Source organism: Melanerpes formicivorus, unplaced genomic scaffold (assembly GCF_026170545.1).
Source record: "Melanerpes formicivorus ecotype bairdi unplaced genomic scaffold, bMelFor1.0.p_v2 SCAF_34, whole genome shotgun sequence".
NCBI lineage: Eukaryota > Metazoa > Chordata > Aves > Piciformes > Picidae > Melanerpes > Melanerpes formicivorus.
In genome coordinates, this window is record NW_027142386.1 from 7,008,075 (window position 1) to 7,024,264 (window position 16,190).

A 16,190-nucleotide genomic window follows, 5' to 3' on the forward strand; every position below is an offset into this window, starting at 1 on the left:
GGCAGCCAGCACCAGAACAAGAGGACACAGTCTCAGGCTGCACCAGGGGAGGTTCAGGCTGGAGGTCAGGAGGAAGTTCTACACAGAGAGAGTGATTGCCCATTGGGATGTGCTGCCTGGGGAGGTGGTGGAGTCACCATCATTGGAGGTGTTCAGGAGGAGACTTGACAGGGTGCTTGGTGCCATGGGTTAGGTGATGAGGTGGTGTTGGATGATAGGTTGGACTCGATGATCTTGAAGGTCTCTTCCAACCTGGTGTATTCCATTCTATTCCATCACCCACTCCAACCATTCTCTGACTCTACCAAGGCTGGCCCTCAGCACCACATCTCTGCCTCTTTTAAACACCCCCAGGAATGGGGAGCCAACCACCTCCCTGGGCAGCCTGTGCCAGGCTTTGAGAACCCTTCCAGTGAAGAAGTTTCTTCTAATGTCCAACCCAAACCTCCCCTGCTGCAGCTTGAGGCCATTGCCTCTCATCCACGGGCATGGAAGGAATTCTTTCTAATGAGGGTGGGGAGACACTGGAACAGGGTGCCCAAAGAGCCTGTGGCTGCCCCCTCCTTGGAGGTGTTCCAGGCTGGATGAGGCCTTGAGCATCTTGGGCTGGTGGGAGGTGTCCCTGCCCATGGCAGAGGGGTGGGACTGGATGAGCTTTGAGGTCCCTTCCAACCCAACCCATGTTGTGGCTCTGTGAATCTATGGCAGGGGTGCAGGCATGGCAGGGACAGAGGCATGGCAGGGGCACAGGCATGGCAGGGACAGAGGCATGGCAGGGGCAGAGGCATGGCAGGGGTGCAGGCATGGCAGGGGCAGAGGCATGGCAGGGACAGAGGCATGGCAGGGACAGAGGCATGGCATGGGCAGAGGCATGGCAGGGACAGAGGCATGGCAGGGACAGAGGCATGGCAGGGGCACAGGCATGGCATGGGCAGAGGCATGGCAGGGACAGAGGCATGGCAGGGGCACAGGCATGGCAGGGACAGAGGCATGGCAGGGACACAGGCATGGCAGGGACACAGGCATGGCAGGGGCACAGGCATGGCAGGGACAGAGGCATGGCAGGGACACAGGCATGGCAGGGGCACAGGCATGGCAGGGGCACAGGCATGGCAGGGACAGAGGCATGGCAGGGACAGAGGCATGGCAGGGGCACAGGCATGGCAGGGACAGAGGCATGGCAGGGACAGAGGCATGGCAGGGGCACAGGCATGGCAGGGACAGAGGCATGGCAGGGGCAGAGGCATGGCAGGGACAGAGGCATGGCAGGGACACAGGCATGGCAGGGGCACAGGCATGGCAGGGACAGAGGCATGGCAGGGACAGAGGCATGGCAGGGGCACAGGCATGGCAGGGGCAGAGGCATGGCAGGGGCAGAGGCATGGCAGGGATGCAGGCATGGCAGGGGCACAGGCATGGCAGGGGCAGAGGCATGGCAGGGGCACAGACATGGCAGGGGCACAGGCATGGCAGGGACAGAGGCATGGCAGGGGCACAGGCATGGCAGGGACAGAGGCATGGCAGGGGCAGAGGCATGGCAGGGACACAGGCATGGCAGGGACACAGGCATGGCAGGGGCACAGGCATGGCAGGGGCAGAGGCATGGCAGGGGCAGAGGCATGGCAGGGACACAGGCATGGCAGGGGCAGAGGCATGGCAGGGGCAGAGGCATGGCAGGGGCAGAGGCAAGGGCAGAGGCATAGCAGGGACACAGGCATGGCAGGGGCAGAGGCATGGCAGGGGCAGAGGCAAGGGCAGAGGCAGGGGCAGAGGCAGGGGCAGAGGCAGGGTGGCTGTTATCTGCTGGGGTGGGCAGGTGTCGCTTGACGTGCGTGGGAGAGCCGGGGCGGGCGCGCCGGGCAGGGGCGAGGGGTGATGGCTCTCCGGGGGGAGGTGATACTCCTTATCAGCAAGAGATTTGGTGTCACCATATCAAAGGTGGCACAGTGAGAGTCTGTCTCCTATTTGGTGTCACCTCTGCTTGCACCAGCCTCATCTTGCCAGCTTTCCCCCTGCCTGCACAGATGGGCTGGGGTGGGTGAGGGCACCCAGGGTGGGCACAGCAGCTTGGCTCTGCTGGGCCACGTATCACAGAGCCACACAATCACAGACGGGCTTGGGTGCAAAGGGACCTCTACAGCTCATCCACCCCAGCCTCCCTGCAGCCAGCAGGGACATCTGCAGCTAGAGGATGGATGCAGGAGGCCCTGCCAGGATCAGGTGCTGGGGGTGCAGGTCCTGCTGAGAGATGAGAGAGGTGTGGGCTGCTCAGGGGTTGTGTGTGCTCGGTCTGGAGGGCCATGGTGATGCCCCTGTGCCACCCTCAGCCCCAGAGGCAGATGGACCTTCTTGAGGCTCTGCAGAACCTCTCTAGCAGGAAGAGAGGACTCAGTGACCTCCAGAGGTCACTTCCAATTCCCACCTGGTGTGATTCTGTGAAAGCCAGCACATGGGGACCTCAGAGCCCTTGGTGGGACAGGGCCACCAAGCCCCTTCCAAAACCCAGCCTGCAGCCTCCCTGGGCTCACCCCACTCCCTCTCTTTGCTGCAATGGCTCTGGCCTCATGTGATCCAAGATCCTGCTTCTCCTTTCTGGGAGCAGCCTCTGCCTCTGTGTGCAGGAATCAGAAGCTCCAGCTGCCCCCAGGCTGCTCCTGCCACACCACAGAGCCTGCCCAGGACAGCTGGGCTCCTGCCTTCCCTTGGCTAGAGCTACTCGCTCCCAGGAGCTGATGGCTCTGGCCACCTTCCACCCACTGCTGGGCTCCAGCACCCTGTTCCTCAGCACCCTGGGCTCCAGCACCCTCCCCCCCCACCAGCCCAGCTGGTGCTGGAGACTTGGTGGGCTTGGGTGGGTAAGGGCAGGAGCCCCAGCTGCTGCATAGTCCTCTTCACCTTGAGTGGTGACCTGATGGGAAACAAACTGTCCCTAGGGACCACTGCTGCTAATCCAGGCCCAAAGAGCACTCAGAAGCTCAACCTGTTGGTTCCTCTCACTGTGTGAGTTGCTGAGAGGGTCCTCAAGGTCAAGCCCTGCCGATGGACAGAGGTTTAAACATGACCTGCCCAGTGCATGGCAGGGCTGGAACCAGCCCCAGCAAGGCCACCACAGCTGCCCACCCTCAGCATGTGACCTCGGGGCTGGGCTGTGACTCTCCCTATCAGAAACCAACTTCCCAGAGCTGCTGAGAGCCATCTTTGGAGCTATTCCCACGCTACCTTGGCAGCCAGACAGCTGCTGCTGCTACTGGGTGCTGAGCACCCACAAGCTGGGTGCTGAGCTCTCCACAGCACACAGCTGGTCCAGCCCTGGTGCCAACACCAACCGACGCTTGCCACGGCCACCCGGCACCACCCAACCCCCACACCAGCGCCCCTGCCAAGCTCAGCTCTGCTGGGGGACACCAGCCCCAGGCTGGGCACCCCGCGGCTGCCAGGCCCGGGGGTGGTGCCCCTTGCCACAGCCACCCATCGCCAGGGGAGCACACGGTCGGGGTTGCTTTAATCCTGCTCCAGGTGGCTGGAATCCAGTGCAGGATTTACAGTGCCCTGACCCTGAGCTGTCAAGAAGGAACAGGCAGATTAATGGGGTGGGCGGGCTGGTGCAATAATCGTTTGTTTGATGTGACAAGGCTGATAGGCGTTGATTTACTTACAGACTGATAGGCTTTTAATTGAGCACCTCCGTCCCAGTCACATCAAAGGCAGAGGTTGACAAGGGGCCCCTCTTACCAAAAGCTCCCCGTGACTGACAGATCCTGGATGCTAATTCTCCTGGGGAGGGGGTTCCCTCTTTTTCTCTTCTTGAGTTTTTGGTTTGGTTTTGGTTCTTTTTCCTTTCCTTTCCTTTCTCCTTTCCTTTCCTTTCTCCTTTCCCCTCTCCTCTCCTCTCCTCTCCTCTCCTCTCCTCTCCTCTCCTCTCCTCTCCTCTCCTCTCCTCTCCTCTCCTCTCCCCTCCCCTCCCCTCCCCTCCCCTCCCCTCCCCTCCCCTCCCCTCCTCTCCTCTCCTCTCCTCTCCCCTCCCCTCCCCTCCCCTCCCCTCCCCTCCCCTCCCCTCCCCTCCTCTCCTCTCCTCTCCTCTCCTCTCCTCTCCTCTCCTCTCCTCTCCCCTCCCCTCCCCTCCCCTCCCCTCCCCTCCCCTCCTCTCCCCTCTCTCCTCTCCTCGTGGTTTGTTTTTATGTTGGTTGTTTTTGGTTTCCCCCCCCCGATCCTGTTCCCCTTTGCCCTTCCCCCCCCCCCCCCATGCTAACCCAAAGCCTGCCAGGAAAACCAAACCACCACCTTCCCCCGGCCCTGCACAACCCAGCCTGGCTTTGGCACACTTCTACAAAGTGTTTCAGGGTCCTCCTGCCTCCTCTTGCTGGCCATAATGCTCAGGATGCTGCCCTGTGGCACTGTGCCCATCATAGAGACAGACACAGCCCCTGAGGATGCCCCTCCTCAGCATGGGGCTGGCAGGTGCTTCCCTCCCTCCTCACTCTCTGCCCCCAAAGCTTGGGTGCTGGTCTTTTGTGGCTGCTCTGGCTGCTGCCCCTCCTACACAAGGGGAAGGACATTTCCCTCTGGGTTGTCACAGCTTCATTGCCAGTGTGGTGCCACACTCTGAGCCAGTACAGACAGGTCTGGGGGTTAGGGTGCAGCAGTGGGCATCAACATCACCCTAATACCCATCTCCAGGGCCAGTGGGGGGACCCAGTGCCCTGGCACCCATCCTGGCACGCTTTGCTCAGGACCACCACGGCACAGGTAAGAACATGCCAGGGTGGTGCCAGCGGTTAGCCCTCCACCACCACTGTGTGCCCATCATCAAACCCACCTCTGGGTCCAGAAAATGAACAAAGGAGGATTTAAATGACTTGAAAGCCCAATTAATGGCCAATTGATCCATGGCTTGATCAGCCAGGTTGGAGGAGGTCTTGAACAGCCTGGTCTGGTGGGAGTAGCCCCTGTCCATAGTATCATAGTATCATAGTATCAGTCAGGGTTGGAAGGGACCACAAGGATCATCCAGTTCCAACCCCCCTGCCATGGGCAGGGACACCCCACACTACATCAGCCTGGCCAGAGCCTTGTCCAGCCTGGGCTTAAACACATCCAGGGCTGGGGCCTCAACCACCTCCCTGGACAACCCATTCCAGGGCTTCACCACTCTCATGGGGAAGAACTTCCTCCTCCCCTCCAGCCTGAATCTCCCCACCTCCAGCTTCATTCCCTTCCCCCTAGTCCTATCAACTCCCTGAGATCCTGAGCAGTCCTTCCCCAGCCTTCCTGTAGCCCCCTTCAGATACTGGAAGGCCACAATGAGGTCACCTCAGAGCCTTCTTTTCTCCAGACTGAACAGCCCCAACTCCTTCAGTCTGCCCTCATGCAGTTGTTTGGATTTGCATGGTTTAAGTAATACTGGCAAAGAAATGACAGAAAAAGAGGTAAAAGTGATTTTCATCTTCTTTTTTTATTTATTTTTTGGTGGGTGTCTGAGGACAAAATGAGGCCACTGAGATCCTCCAGGAGGGCTTGAGTGGATGCCAGCCGTGGGAAATGCAGCTCTCTGCGGGGGAGATGTTGCCACAGGCGGTGTTGGGACATCCCAGGGCCGCTTCCCATCACTCTGATTCATAGATTCACTGAATGGTTCTGGCTGGAAGGGACCTGAAAGATCACCCAGGTCCAACCCCCTGCCATGGGCAGTGACACCTCCCACCAGCCCAGGTTCCTCAAGGCCTCATCCAGCCTGGTCTTGAGCACCTTCATGGAAGGATCATCCATAACCTCCCTGGGCAACCTGTGCCAGTGTCTCCCCAGCCTCACTGGAAATGGTGCTGGTGATGGAGGTTGAGACTGACACCTTGCACAGATGGGGAAACTGAGGCATGTGAGCTAGAAGGCTTCATACAGCTCTGCAGTATAACTTTGATGTCAAGGCTTGCTGGGGACCCCCCCACCCCTCCCACGCCCCCAGACTGTCCTTGTCAGCCACACCTTGTGAGAACCACCACAGAGAACAATTCCTGAGGGGATCTGGAGACAGGACAAGGGGGAAGGAATGGTTTGAAGCTGAGGCAGAGCAGGATTAGACTGGAGCTGAGGAAGAAGTTCTGCAGTAGGAGACTGGTGAGTGTCTTGCACAGGCTGCCCAGGGAGGCTGCGGCTGCCTCCTCCATGGAGGCATTCAAGGCCAGGCTGGATGAAGCCTTGAGCAGCTGAGTCTAGCTGAGAGGTGTCCCTGGGCACGGTGGGGAGGTTGGAGCAGATGATCTCTGAGATCCCTTCCAACCTGAGCCATTCCTAGGAGATCAAGGAGGCAAAAATCACAACCCTGCAGTAAAGCCACCATGCCCTGCCATCGGCCCTGCTGCCTGCGCCTCCTGCCCGTGGAGCTTTCCTCCTTTGATAAGTGGGGGATGTTCTCCTCCCCCTCCTGCAATTTATCCTGTAGAATTTCACACCAGGAAACAGCTTCATTACATCAACAACAGGAAGACCCCACTGATCTGTCACACACACACAAAACCACCCCAGCTGTTAGTCACACATCAAGGGAAGAGGGGAAGGAAGCAAAGGAAAAAAGGAAAAAGGGGGGAAAAAGGGAATTAAAAATAAAAAGGGGGGGGGGAAGGAATAAGAAAAAGGATTGAAAGGGATAAAAAGAGAGGGGAGGAATGAAAAAATAAAGATAAAAAGGAATTTTAAAGGGATAAAAAGGAATTAAAACATATCAAAAGGAATAAAAAAGGGTAAAAAAGAATGAAAAGGATAAAAAAGGAATAAAAAAGGACTAAAAAGGAATAAAAAAGGAATAAAAAGGAATAAAAAGGAATAAAAAGGAATTAAAAGGGGGGGAAAGGAGTAAAAAAGGGGGAAAGGAGTAAAAAAGAGGGAAAGGAGTAAAAAAGAGGGAAAGGAGTAAAAAAGAGGGAAAGGAATAAAACAAAGGGGGTGGGAAGGAGTTAAAAATAGGGAGGAAAAAGGAATTTTAAAAAGGAGTGAAAGGAATATAAAAAGTGGGGGAAGGAATAAAAAAAGGATAAAAAGGAATAAAAATATGGGGGGGAAAGGAATAAAAAGAGAGAGAGAGAAAAAGGGGAATTAAAAATGGGGGAAAGGGAATTTTTAAAAGGGAAAAAGTGAATTAAAAAGGGGGGAAAAGGGAATATAAAAGGGGAAAAAGGGGAATTAAAAAAGGGAAAAAGGGGAATTAAAAAAGGGGGAAAAGGGAATTAAAAAAGGGGAAAAGGGGAATTGAAAAAGGGGGAAAAGGGAATTAAAAAAGGAGGGGAAAGGGAATAAAAAAGGGAAAAAGGGGAATTAAAAAAAGGGAAAAGGAGGAATTGAAAAAGGGAGAAAGGGAATTTAAAAAGGGGGGAAAAGGGAATTAAAAAAAAGGGGAAAAAGGGAATTAAAAAAGGGGGGAAGGGAATTTAAAAAGGGGAAAAGGGGGAATTAAAAGGGGGAAAGGGGGAATTGAAAAAAGGGGGGAAGGGGAATTAAAAAAGGGGGAAAAGGGAATTAAAAAAGGGGAAAAGGGGAATTAAAAAGTGGAAAAAGGGGAATCAAAAAAGGGGGGAAAGGGGAATTGAAAAAGGGGGAAAAGGGAATTTTAAAAGGGAAAAAGGGGAATTAAAAAAGGGGGAAAGGGGAATTAAAAAGGGGGGAAAGGGGAATTTAAAAAGGGGGAAAAGGGAATTAAAAAAGGGGGAAAAGAGGAATTAAAAAAGGGGAAAAAGAGGAATTAAAAAAGGGGAAAAAGAGGAATTAAAAAAGGGGAAAAAGAAGGACTTGAAAAAGGGAGAAAAGGGAATTTAAAAAGGGAAAAAGGGGAATTAAAAAAGGGAAAAAGGGGAATTAAAAAAGGGAAAAGGGGAATTAAAAAAGGGGGGAAAGGGGAATTGAAAAGGGGGGAAAAGGGGAATTGAAAAGGGGGGAAAGGAGGACTTGAAAAAGGGGGAAAGGGGAATTTAAAAAGGGAAAAAGGGGAATTAAAAAGTGGAAAAAGGGGAATTACAAAAGGGGGGAAGGAATTGAAAAAGGGGGGAAAGGGAATTTTAAAAGGGAAAAAGGGGAATTAAAAAAGGGGAAAAGGGGAATTAAAAAAGGGGGAGAAAGGGAATTAAAAAAGGGGGAGAAAGGGAATTAAAAAAGGGGAGAAAATGAATTAAAAACAGGGGGGGAAGGAAATAAAAGGAGGAAATTTCATTTTAGAAAGGTGGGGAAATGAATCTTTAAAAAAGAGGGGAAAGGAACAAAAAAAAAGGGGGGTGGGGAAGGAATCTTAAAAGGAAGGAATTAAATAAAAAGGGAATTTTAAAAAAAGGAGGGAAATAAAAGGAAATAAATGGAATTTCCTAAAAAGGGGGGGAAAAAAAACCCAAAGCTCAACCCCCAAGCCCTCACCTTTGGTTGGTTGGTTGTTTGTTGTTTTCTTTTGCGGGGGGGGGAGCTGTGATGCTCAGGCTGCTCTTGAGTGTGAACCTCTCTGCAGAGAGGCAAAGGAACTGCCCAGCTGCTCACCCATCACCCCTGGGAGGATCAGTCCATATCTGAGCGTCTTCCTGCTCTTTCCTGCTCCGTGATTGCTCGGGAAAGGAAAGATTAATTCCAACTTTAAAAGAAAAAAAAAGGAAAACACTATTTTTGTCATTGCCAGCCAGCCTAGATGGGCTGGGGAGGGAAAAAAAGGGGGGAAAAAAAGGGAGGGAAAGGAAAAAAGAGAAGCAAAAAGCACTTGCTTGTCGTTTTACATCTTGCAATTTTGTCAGTTGTTTTAAAACATGTCTCCTGTAATAAATAAGATCATTTTTATGCACTTGTTCTGCAGCTAAAAGCCAGCCCCGGGCTGGCGCGGCGCTGGGGAAGAGGTGGGACCGGGGAGCAGGGCAGGGAAAACCGCTGACTGCGGAGCTTTTTGGCTCGGCCGCTGCCTCGTTAACTGGGTGGCTAATTGAGGATGATTTCCCCGTAAAGCAGCAGCCCCGGCGAGCTCCGACACGCTCGGCTTTTACAGAGCGTCGGAGGATCACAGAACCACACAACTGCTGGGCTTGGGAGGGATCCTGGAGCCCAACGGCTCGCCCGGAGCTCACGGTCCCTCAGCACCACATCCACCCAGGGGTGGGGACTCCAGCGCCTCCCTGGGCAGCCTGTTCCACTCACCTGGAACTCACAACCCCACCAGTGCTGCTAACCACTGCCTCTGAACCACATCCCTCAGCACCACATCCACATTGCATTTAAATACGTCCGGGGATGGTGACTCCAGCTCCTCCCTGGGCAGCCTGTGCCAGTGCCTGGCAACCCGTGCTGGGAAGAAATTTTTCCCAGTATCCAACCTGAACCTTCCCTGGCACAACTTGAGGCTATTTCCTCTTGTCCTGGCACTTGTGGCATGTGAGACCAGCCCCCACCTGGCTCCAACCTTCTTTGAGGGAGTTGTAGAGGGCAATGAGGCCTCCCCTCAGTCTCCTATTCCAAAGGCTAAACAACCCCAGCTCCCTCAGCCATCCCTCATGAGATTTGTGTTCAGTGCCCTTCACCAGCTTAGTTGCTCTTCTTTGGACATGCTCCAGCACCTTCTTGGAGCAAGGGGTCCAAAACTGAACCCAGTACTTGAGGTATGGCCTCACCAGCACAGGGAATCTTGGATGCCCATCCTGCTGTGTTCTTTCCATTTGGCAAAGGCTCTTGCCTCTTTAGTTTGAATGTCCTTTGTCACAGGCAATGTCTAAGCAGAGAGTGACTTGTCCTGAAGCAGAACAAGACCTGAAAGCCTCCTTCTAGAGAGCTCCTACTGGAGGGAAGCTTCATTTCCTCTCCTCTGGTCACTGCTGTCCTCAGTGCAAAGAGGACCTATGCAGGTGACAGAACCACAGACAGGGAGGGCACCAGCACCGGGCAGGGATCATCAGGACCCACCACAACCCTTTGATGAAGCAAACATGAGATGAATCCAGACACATTGTCTGGTGCTGAGTAGAGCAGGATCAGGCCTCTAAGTTGACCCAGGCTTGGGGTGGGGGATGATAAAGGCAGACCTGGAGGTATCTATTGCTGCTTCATGCCCTCCTTGTGTTCCAGCATCCCCATCCCTGTGGCTCTAATGCACTGGTCCCACCTTGTTTTCTGCTGTTTTGTTAACCTCTGTTGACGTTGGCGTAGGACTGGAGTGGCTTTGAGGGAAGACTTTCTTCTTTTTCCTCCTTCCTTGAATGGCTCCTTTGAAAGGCAGCTCCTCTCCGCTTACCTCCCACTCCCAGCCCTGAATCAATCCTGTGGTCAGCTTTGGGGAAAGGCAGAGGGGGGAAAGAAGAAGAAAAAAAAGCCTCACAAAGAGGGAAAATCGACAAGCCCTGACCGTGGGCATGATTGATAGGGGTTGGAGAAGTGGGACTGGCTGCTGGGCTGCGCCGGGGCCGTGCCAGTGCTCACCAGGGAAATCCAGCAAAGCCTTTTTTCCCAGAAGCTGGAGCAGCCTTGGAGAGGGGTGGCTGTGTGAACTTAATAATAGCAGCTTTGTTGGAACATAAAGCTCCTGTCAGGACTCAGCATGATTCATTAGAGGTGTCTGCCTCCCTCCAGCTTTCCCCTCTCTGGGCTGGCAGAGAGGGGCTGAAACCCAAACCCAGGGAAGGCAGAGAGGGCAGAAGGCCCCAGAGAAGTTGCTTCCTCCTCAGTGTCTCCTGCACCACCACCACCACCAGCAGCAGCAATCGCCACGAGCCTGCTGTTGGCAAACAATCCACCTCCAGCCATGAAGGAGAGGGGGGAAATGCCCAGTGTTCAGAGTGACCAAGGTGCAGGTGGCACAGCACAGAGCCCAGAGGGACAGGTGACCAGGCTCTCCCTGGGGAATTTGTTCCAGGTCAGCTTTGATTTGAGCAGCTCAGTGGTGATGTCACCCAACCAAACACTCAGCTCTTTACTTTTTGGTACCAGACTTGGCAGATGGGTCCAGCCTGTGCAGCCTGGCATGTGGCTGCCTGGCACTGCAGGAGGAGTACCCAGCAGACATGGCACTTCAGGACATGGTTTAATGGCCATGATGGTGTTGGGTTAATGGTTGGATTTGATGACCTTAAAGGTCTTTTCCAACCAAAATGCCACGGTGATGCCATCAGCTCCTGCCTTCCTTCCCGGACACGCCACTCTTGGGCATGCAGGGGTGAGGCTGGTCAGAGGGCACAGGGACTGGGTGCAGGAGGCATGGCAGCAAGGGTGCTGAGCTGTGCCATGCAGATCTAGCTGTGCTAGGCTGATCTCATCAAAACCCTGCCAGCAGTACCATGCCATGGTGTGACAGCTGAGCCATGCCATGATAAGCCATGCTGGGCAAGCCATGCCAGCTGAGTCATGCTGTGCAGTAAGAAGCTGTGGCAGCAGTGCTGTACCATGCCATGTCAAACTGTGCCAGCAGTGCCATGCCATGCCACCCAAACCATATCATACCAAGCTGTCTTAGCAGCACCATGCCATGCTAGCCAAGCTGTGCAATGCCATGCCAAGTCATGCCAGCCATTCCAACCTCTGCTACCTGAGCCATGCCACGTTCTGCCAAGCTGTACCAGCAGTGCCATGCCATACCTAATCATGTCACCCATGCCATGCCAAGTTATGTCATGCCAAGCTGTGCCATCTGAGCTATGCCATACCATGCCATGCTGTGCCAGCCAAGCAGTACTATGCTGTATCATGCCATTCCAGCCAAGCTGTGCCATGCTATGCCATACCATTCGAGCAGTGCTATACCATGCCATACAACTTGAGCTGTGGTGCGGTGTGCCGTGCGGCGCCGTGCCGTTCCAGCCGTTCCGCCCCACTCCCGGTTCTTCCCGGCGTGGGGCGTGTCCGGGGGCGGTGTCTGCCTCCCCCCCAGCCGCCGCTCTCCCCGCCCCGGGGGCCCGGCCGGGCTCGGATTGGTGCTCGGCTGCGGCCCCCTCGGAGCGCGGCCGCCATCGGGGCTATTTGACGTGTCGCTGGGGCCGGGGGAAGGTTTCGTCTCGCCGGGGCCGCCGCCGCCGCCGCTCCGCCGCCCGCCCGGCCCGGCCCGGCCCCGCGGAGCCCGGCGCGCCGCCTCCCCCCCCCCTCCCCTCCTCCTCCCTTTCCCCCCCCTCCCCTCCCTTCCTCCCCCAGCCCCAAATGAGCGGTGCCCCCGGTGGGCCCCGGCCGAGGACCCCGCCGAGCCGCGGAGCCGCGGCCGCCCCGTCGCCCCGGCCGCCCCCCGCCGACCCGCTGCGCCAGGCCAGCCGGCTGCCCATCCGCGTCCTGAAGATGCTCAGCGCCCACGGCGGCCACCTCCTGCACCCCGAGTACCTCCAGCCGCTCTCTTCCACGCCCGTCAGCCCGATCGAGGTCAGTGCCCGCCGGTCCCAACCGATCACCGGGGCTCCCCCCTGCCCGGGGCTCTCGGGTTCCGCTTTGCCCTGGACTCCAATCTCTTCCCTTCCGGGGGCTCCCGGTTGCTCCCGGCCGGGCTTCTTCCCTTCCCCGCGCCTCCCTGTTGCTCCTGGCCGGGCTCCCTCCTTCCTGGGGCTCCCGCTTCCTCCCAGCCAGGCTCTGTCCTTGCCGTGGCTCCCGATTCATCTCTTCCCGGAGCCTCCGGCCCGAATCTTCCCTTCCCGTGGCTCCCGGTACCTCCTTCCCCGAGGCTCCCGGTTGCTCCCGGCCGGGCTCCCTCCCTTCACGCGGCTCCCGCTTCCTCCGACCGGGATTCTTCCCTTCCTGGGGCTCCCGCTTCCTCCTGGCCGGGCTCTGTCCTTGCCGTGGCTCCCGATTCATCACTTCCCGAAGCCTCCGGCCCGGATCTTCCCTTCCCCGGGGCTCCCGGTTGCTCCCGGTTGGGCTCCTTCCCTTCCCCGGGGCTCCCGGTTGCTCCCGGTTGGGCTCCTTCCCTTCCCCGGGGCTCCCATTCATCACTTTCCGGAACCTCCGCCCGGATCCCTTCCCGTGGCTCCCCGTACTCTCCTTTCCCGGATCTCCCGGTTGCTCCCGGCCGGGCTCTTCCTTTCCCGGGGATTCTAGCTCCCCCTGCGCTGCTCCTTCCCCTTCCTCGCTGCAGCCTGGCTCCCCCCACCCCATTCTGGTTCTCCCCAGCAGGTCACATCCTCATCCCCCTCATCCCCTGTGCCCTCGCTCAGCGCCTGGCCCAGCCCCGCTGGTCTCGGGATTTAGGGGAGGGGAGAAGTGCCGGGCTGGGGGTGCTGTCGGGGCTCTCCCACTGACCGGCTCCGCTCCTTCCGCAGCTGGACGCCAAGAAGAGCCCTCTGGCACTGCTGGCCCAGACCTGCTCGCAGATTGGCAAGCCCGACCCACCCCCCTCCTCCAAACTCAACGCCGTGGCCTCCGCCGGGCTGCCCGCCGCCGACAAGGAGCCCGCCGCCCGCCCTGCCACCTTGAAGGCACCGGGCAGCGGGGACACGCCGCCCGAGGACAAGTCCAGCTTCAAGCCCTACTCGAAGGGCAGCGGGGAGCCACGCAAGGAAGGTGGCACGGACAAGGCTGGCTTCCGGGTGCCCAGCGCCGCTTGCCCACCCTTCCCGCCCCACGCCGCCGCCTCGCCCGGCAGCTCCCGCGGCGCCTCGCCGCAGCACACCGACCCCAAGGGCCCCGAAGAGAAGAAGGAGCCTGAGACGGGCAAGCCCAGCCCCGAGGGGACGAGCGGGGGGCTGGGACGTGGGGTGACAGAAGCTGGGGCGCACGGCGAGCCCCCCTCGGGCCGCAAATCGGAGCCCCCAGCCTTGCCTCCCCGCCGGCCATGTGGCCCCCGTCTCGCCCTACAAGCCAGGCCACTCCGTCTTCCCTCTGCCGCCCTCCAGCATCGGCTACCACGGCTCCATCGTCGGTGCCTATGCCGGCTACCCGTCCCAGTTTGTGCCCGGGCTGGACCCCACCAAGCCGGGCCTGGTGGGCAGCCAGCTGCCAGGGGCGCTGGGGCTGCCGGGCAAGCCGCCCAGCTCCAGCCCTCTCACCGGGGCCTCGCCGCCCTCCTTCATGCAGGGATTATGCCGGGACCCCTATTGCCTGAGCTACCACAGCGCCTCGCACCTGGGCTCCAGCAACTGCTCCAGCTGCGTGCACGACCCTGGCAGCCTGAAGAGCGGATACCCCCTGGTGTACCCCACGCACCCCCTGCACTCGGTGCACACCACGCTCTCCTCCAGCGGCACCCCCAGCCTGCCGGGGCACCCCCTCTACACCTACGGCTTCATGCTGCAGAACGATCCCCTGCCCCACATATGCAACTGGGTGTCTGCCAGCGGACCCTGCGACAAGAGGTTTGCCACCTCGGAGGAGCTGCTCACCCACCTACGGACCCACACGGCCCTGCCAGGGGCGGAAAAGCTCTTGGCAGGTTACCCTACCTCCGGGCTGGGCTCCGCGGCCTCCTGCCACCTCCACCTCCCGCCCGCCGCCCCAGGGAGCCCCAACACGTTACCCGGCCTCCCTCTCCTTGAGGAGCCCACACACTTTGGGACTCAACAGGTACCACCCCTACGGCAAGAGCCATTTGCCCACGGCCGGTGCCCTGCCGGTGCCCTCCTTGCCGGCCGCCGGACCTTACTACTCTCCATACGCTCTCTACGGCCAAAGACTAACTTCAGCTTCTGCACTGGGATATCAGTAACTCCAGCAGCCTCCTTCCTCTGCTCCAAGCCTCCTCCTCCTCCTCGCCCCCCCCACCTCCTTTTCCCCCCTGCCCCCCCCCCCCCCTTTTCCCGCTGCCTTCCTTGGACTGTGTATTTATTTACTGTATGTTAGCTTAAAGCTGGGAATATAAGTGCATTAATACACCAATGAATCTCGATGGTATGCAAACAGTCTGTGTCCAAAAAAAAAAACAAACAAAAAAAGAAAGAAAAAAAAAATAACAAGAAAATATTAAAAAAAAAAAAGATACAAAAAAAAATATGCTTCCCCCCTCCCCTCCTTCCTCCCCCTTTACTCTGCAGGTGTGGGGCTTTGCTTCACCCCCTTTCCCCCCCCCTTCCTTTTTTTTCTTCCTTTTGAATTGGTTTTTATTTTTTTCTCCTTTTTTTTCCCCCCCTTCTTCATTTCCCCTCCCCTGAGCAATTCCTGCATGACTCCTGACACACAAGGAAACGAAAAAAGCCAACAACAGCAACAACAAAAAAAAAGAGCATTTTTCTTCCTCCTCCTCCTCCTCCTCCCTTCTGCATTTCTCACTCTGGAATTCTGTTTCTCTTCGGTTGTAAACTTAACAGAGGCCTTTCTTTTTTTTTTTTTTTCCTTTTTAATTATTATATTTTTTAATTGTTTTTCTTTCCCCACCCCCCCCCCACCCCCCTTTGGTTTTTTTTTTTTGGATGTGTTTGGGGCCGGGGCTGGCTGTGGCGATTGCTCTGCCCGCGCTGACCGACTCTTTCCCCCGCCCCGGCCCCTTCCCGATCCCACACCGTGGCCCTTCCTCCGTGACTACCGCACCACCACCCCCCCTCCCCGCAACCGTGGGATGCAGGACAGTGCTGTGTGACCCTCCCCAGCCATACAAACACAAACTTTGGGCGGGGGGAGCCCCGAAGAGCGGCGGCTCCCGCGGGCAGCGCCGGTGGCAGCGGAGGGCGCGGAGCCCCGGGAGGGCGGCGGAGCGTGGCGGGTGGAGGAGCTCGGCTCGGTAAGTCGGATTTTGTTAATAAATGACTCTTGGTTATATTCACCCTGTGGTGTCTTCTCTCGTCCCTCCCCGCACCCCTTTCCCCCCACCCTACCTTGCCCCTTCCGGTGCTGCCCGGTGGGGTTCTCCGTGCCTGGGGCTGGGGGGGTCGGGGAAGGGGAGCTCGGTACCGAGGGTTTGGGGGTCTGTGTGCCCGTCGTGGGGCTGGGAGTGCTCCGTGCTCGTACTGGGGTGGGGGGGTTCTGTAACGGGGGCTCGGGGCGTTCCGTACCGGGGATGCGGGGAGCTCTGTACTGGAGGCTCCGTGCTCATAGCCGGGGCCTGGCTGTTCCGTAACCGTACCGAGGTTGGAGGTTCGTGGTCGCTGTGTCCTTACCGGGGACTGGCCCTCGGGGGTATTCTGTACCCGCACCGGGGCCTTTGGGTGTCCGTGCCTGTACCGGGGCCGAGGGCTCAGGCGTGCTCCGTGGCCGTACCAGGAGCTCGGTGGTCTCCGTGTCCGTACGGAGAGCCCCGTGCCAGTACCGGGAGCCCCTGCGCAGGGCCCGCGGGCTCCCAGCACCATCTA

General features: G+C 57.5%; 2 protein-coding genes across 10 annotated transcripts; one reads left to right on the forward strand and one right to left on the reverse strand.

Moving 5' to 3' along the window:
• Positions 1-5,432: 5,432 nt before the first annotated feature.
• On the reverse strand, positions 5,433-13,075 carry LOC137450318 (uncharacterized). 9 transcript variants are annotated; one of them, XR_010989562.1, is made up of 5 exons: positions 11,721-11,954; positions 10,423-10,490; positions 10,109-10,273; positions 8,392-8,599; positions 5,435-6,285 (listed from the first exon to the last, which is right to left on the reverse strand). XR_010989562.1 is itself a non-coding variant. In XM_068156700.1 (4 exons), the coding sequence occupies exons 1-2, from the start codon at positions 13,066-13,068 to the stop codon at positions 10,091-10,093; spliced, it is 948 nt and encodes a 315-aa protein (XP_068012801.1). In that variant the 5' UTR covers positions 13,069-13,075; the 3' UTR covers positions 5,433-6,285; positions 8,392-8,599; positions 9,621-10,090. The 9 variants fall into 9 exon arrangements, 4 of the variants coding, with proteins under 4 accessions (XP_068012801.1, XP_068012800.1, XP_068012803.1 ...); XM_068156700.1 differs by lacking the exons at positions 10,423-10,490; positions 11,721-11,954 and adding an exon at positions 12,304-13,075 and having other exon boundaries at positions 5,433-6,285; positions 9,621-10,273; XM_068156699.1 differs by lacking the exons at positions 10,423-10,490; positions 11,721-11,954 and adding an exon at positions 12,304-13,075 and having other exon boundaries at positions 5,434-6,285.
• ZNF703 (zinc finger protein 703) lies at positions 11,956-15,664 on the forward strand. Its single transcript, XM_068156697.1, is given in 4 exon segments — positions 11,956-12,342; positions 13,233-13,726; positions 13,728-14,412; positions 14,414-15,664. Coding segments are annotated over 4 exon segments (1,593 nt in total). The 5' UTR covers positions 11,956-12,129; the 3' UTR covers positions 14,615-15,664.
• Positions 15,665-16,190: the final 526 nt, after the last annotated feature.

What these genes read in the sequence shown, in the direction of transcription:
- LOC137450318 (XM_068156699.1), bottom strand. Translation starts at nt 13,068, where the DNA reads ATGGGGTGGGGGGAGCCAGGCTGCAGCGAGGAAGGGGAAGGAGCAGCG. An exon ending in GTGGAAGAGAGCGGCTGGAG is followed by an intron (nt 10,274 to 12,303) that starts GTACTCGGGGTG and finishes CTTTCCCCAAAG; the next exon opens with CTGACCACAGGATTGATTCA. An exon ending in ACAAAACAGCAGAAAACAAG is followed by an intron (nt 8,600 to 10,108) that starts GTGGGACCAGTG and finishes TTTCTTTTAAAG; the next exon opens with TTGGAATTAATCTTTCCTTT.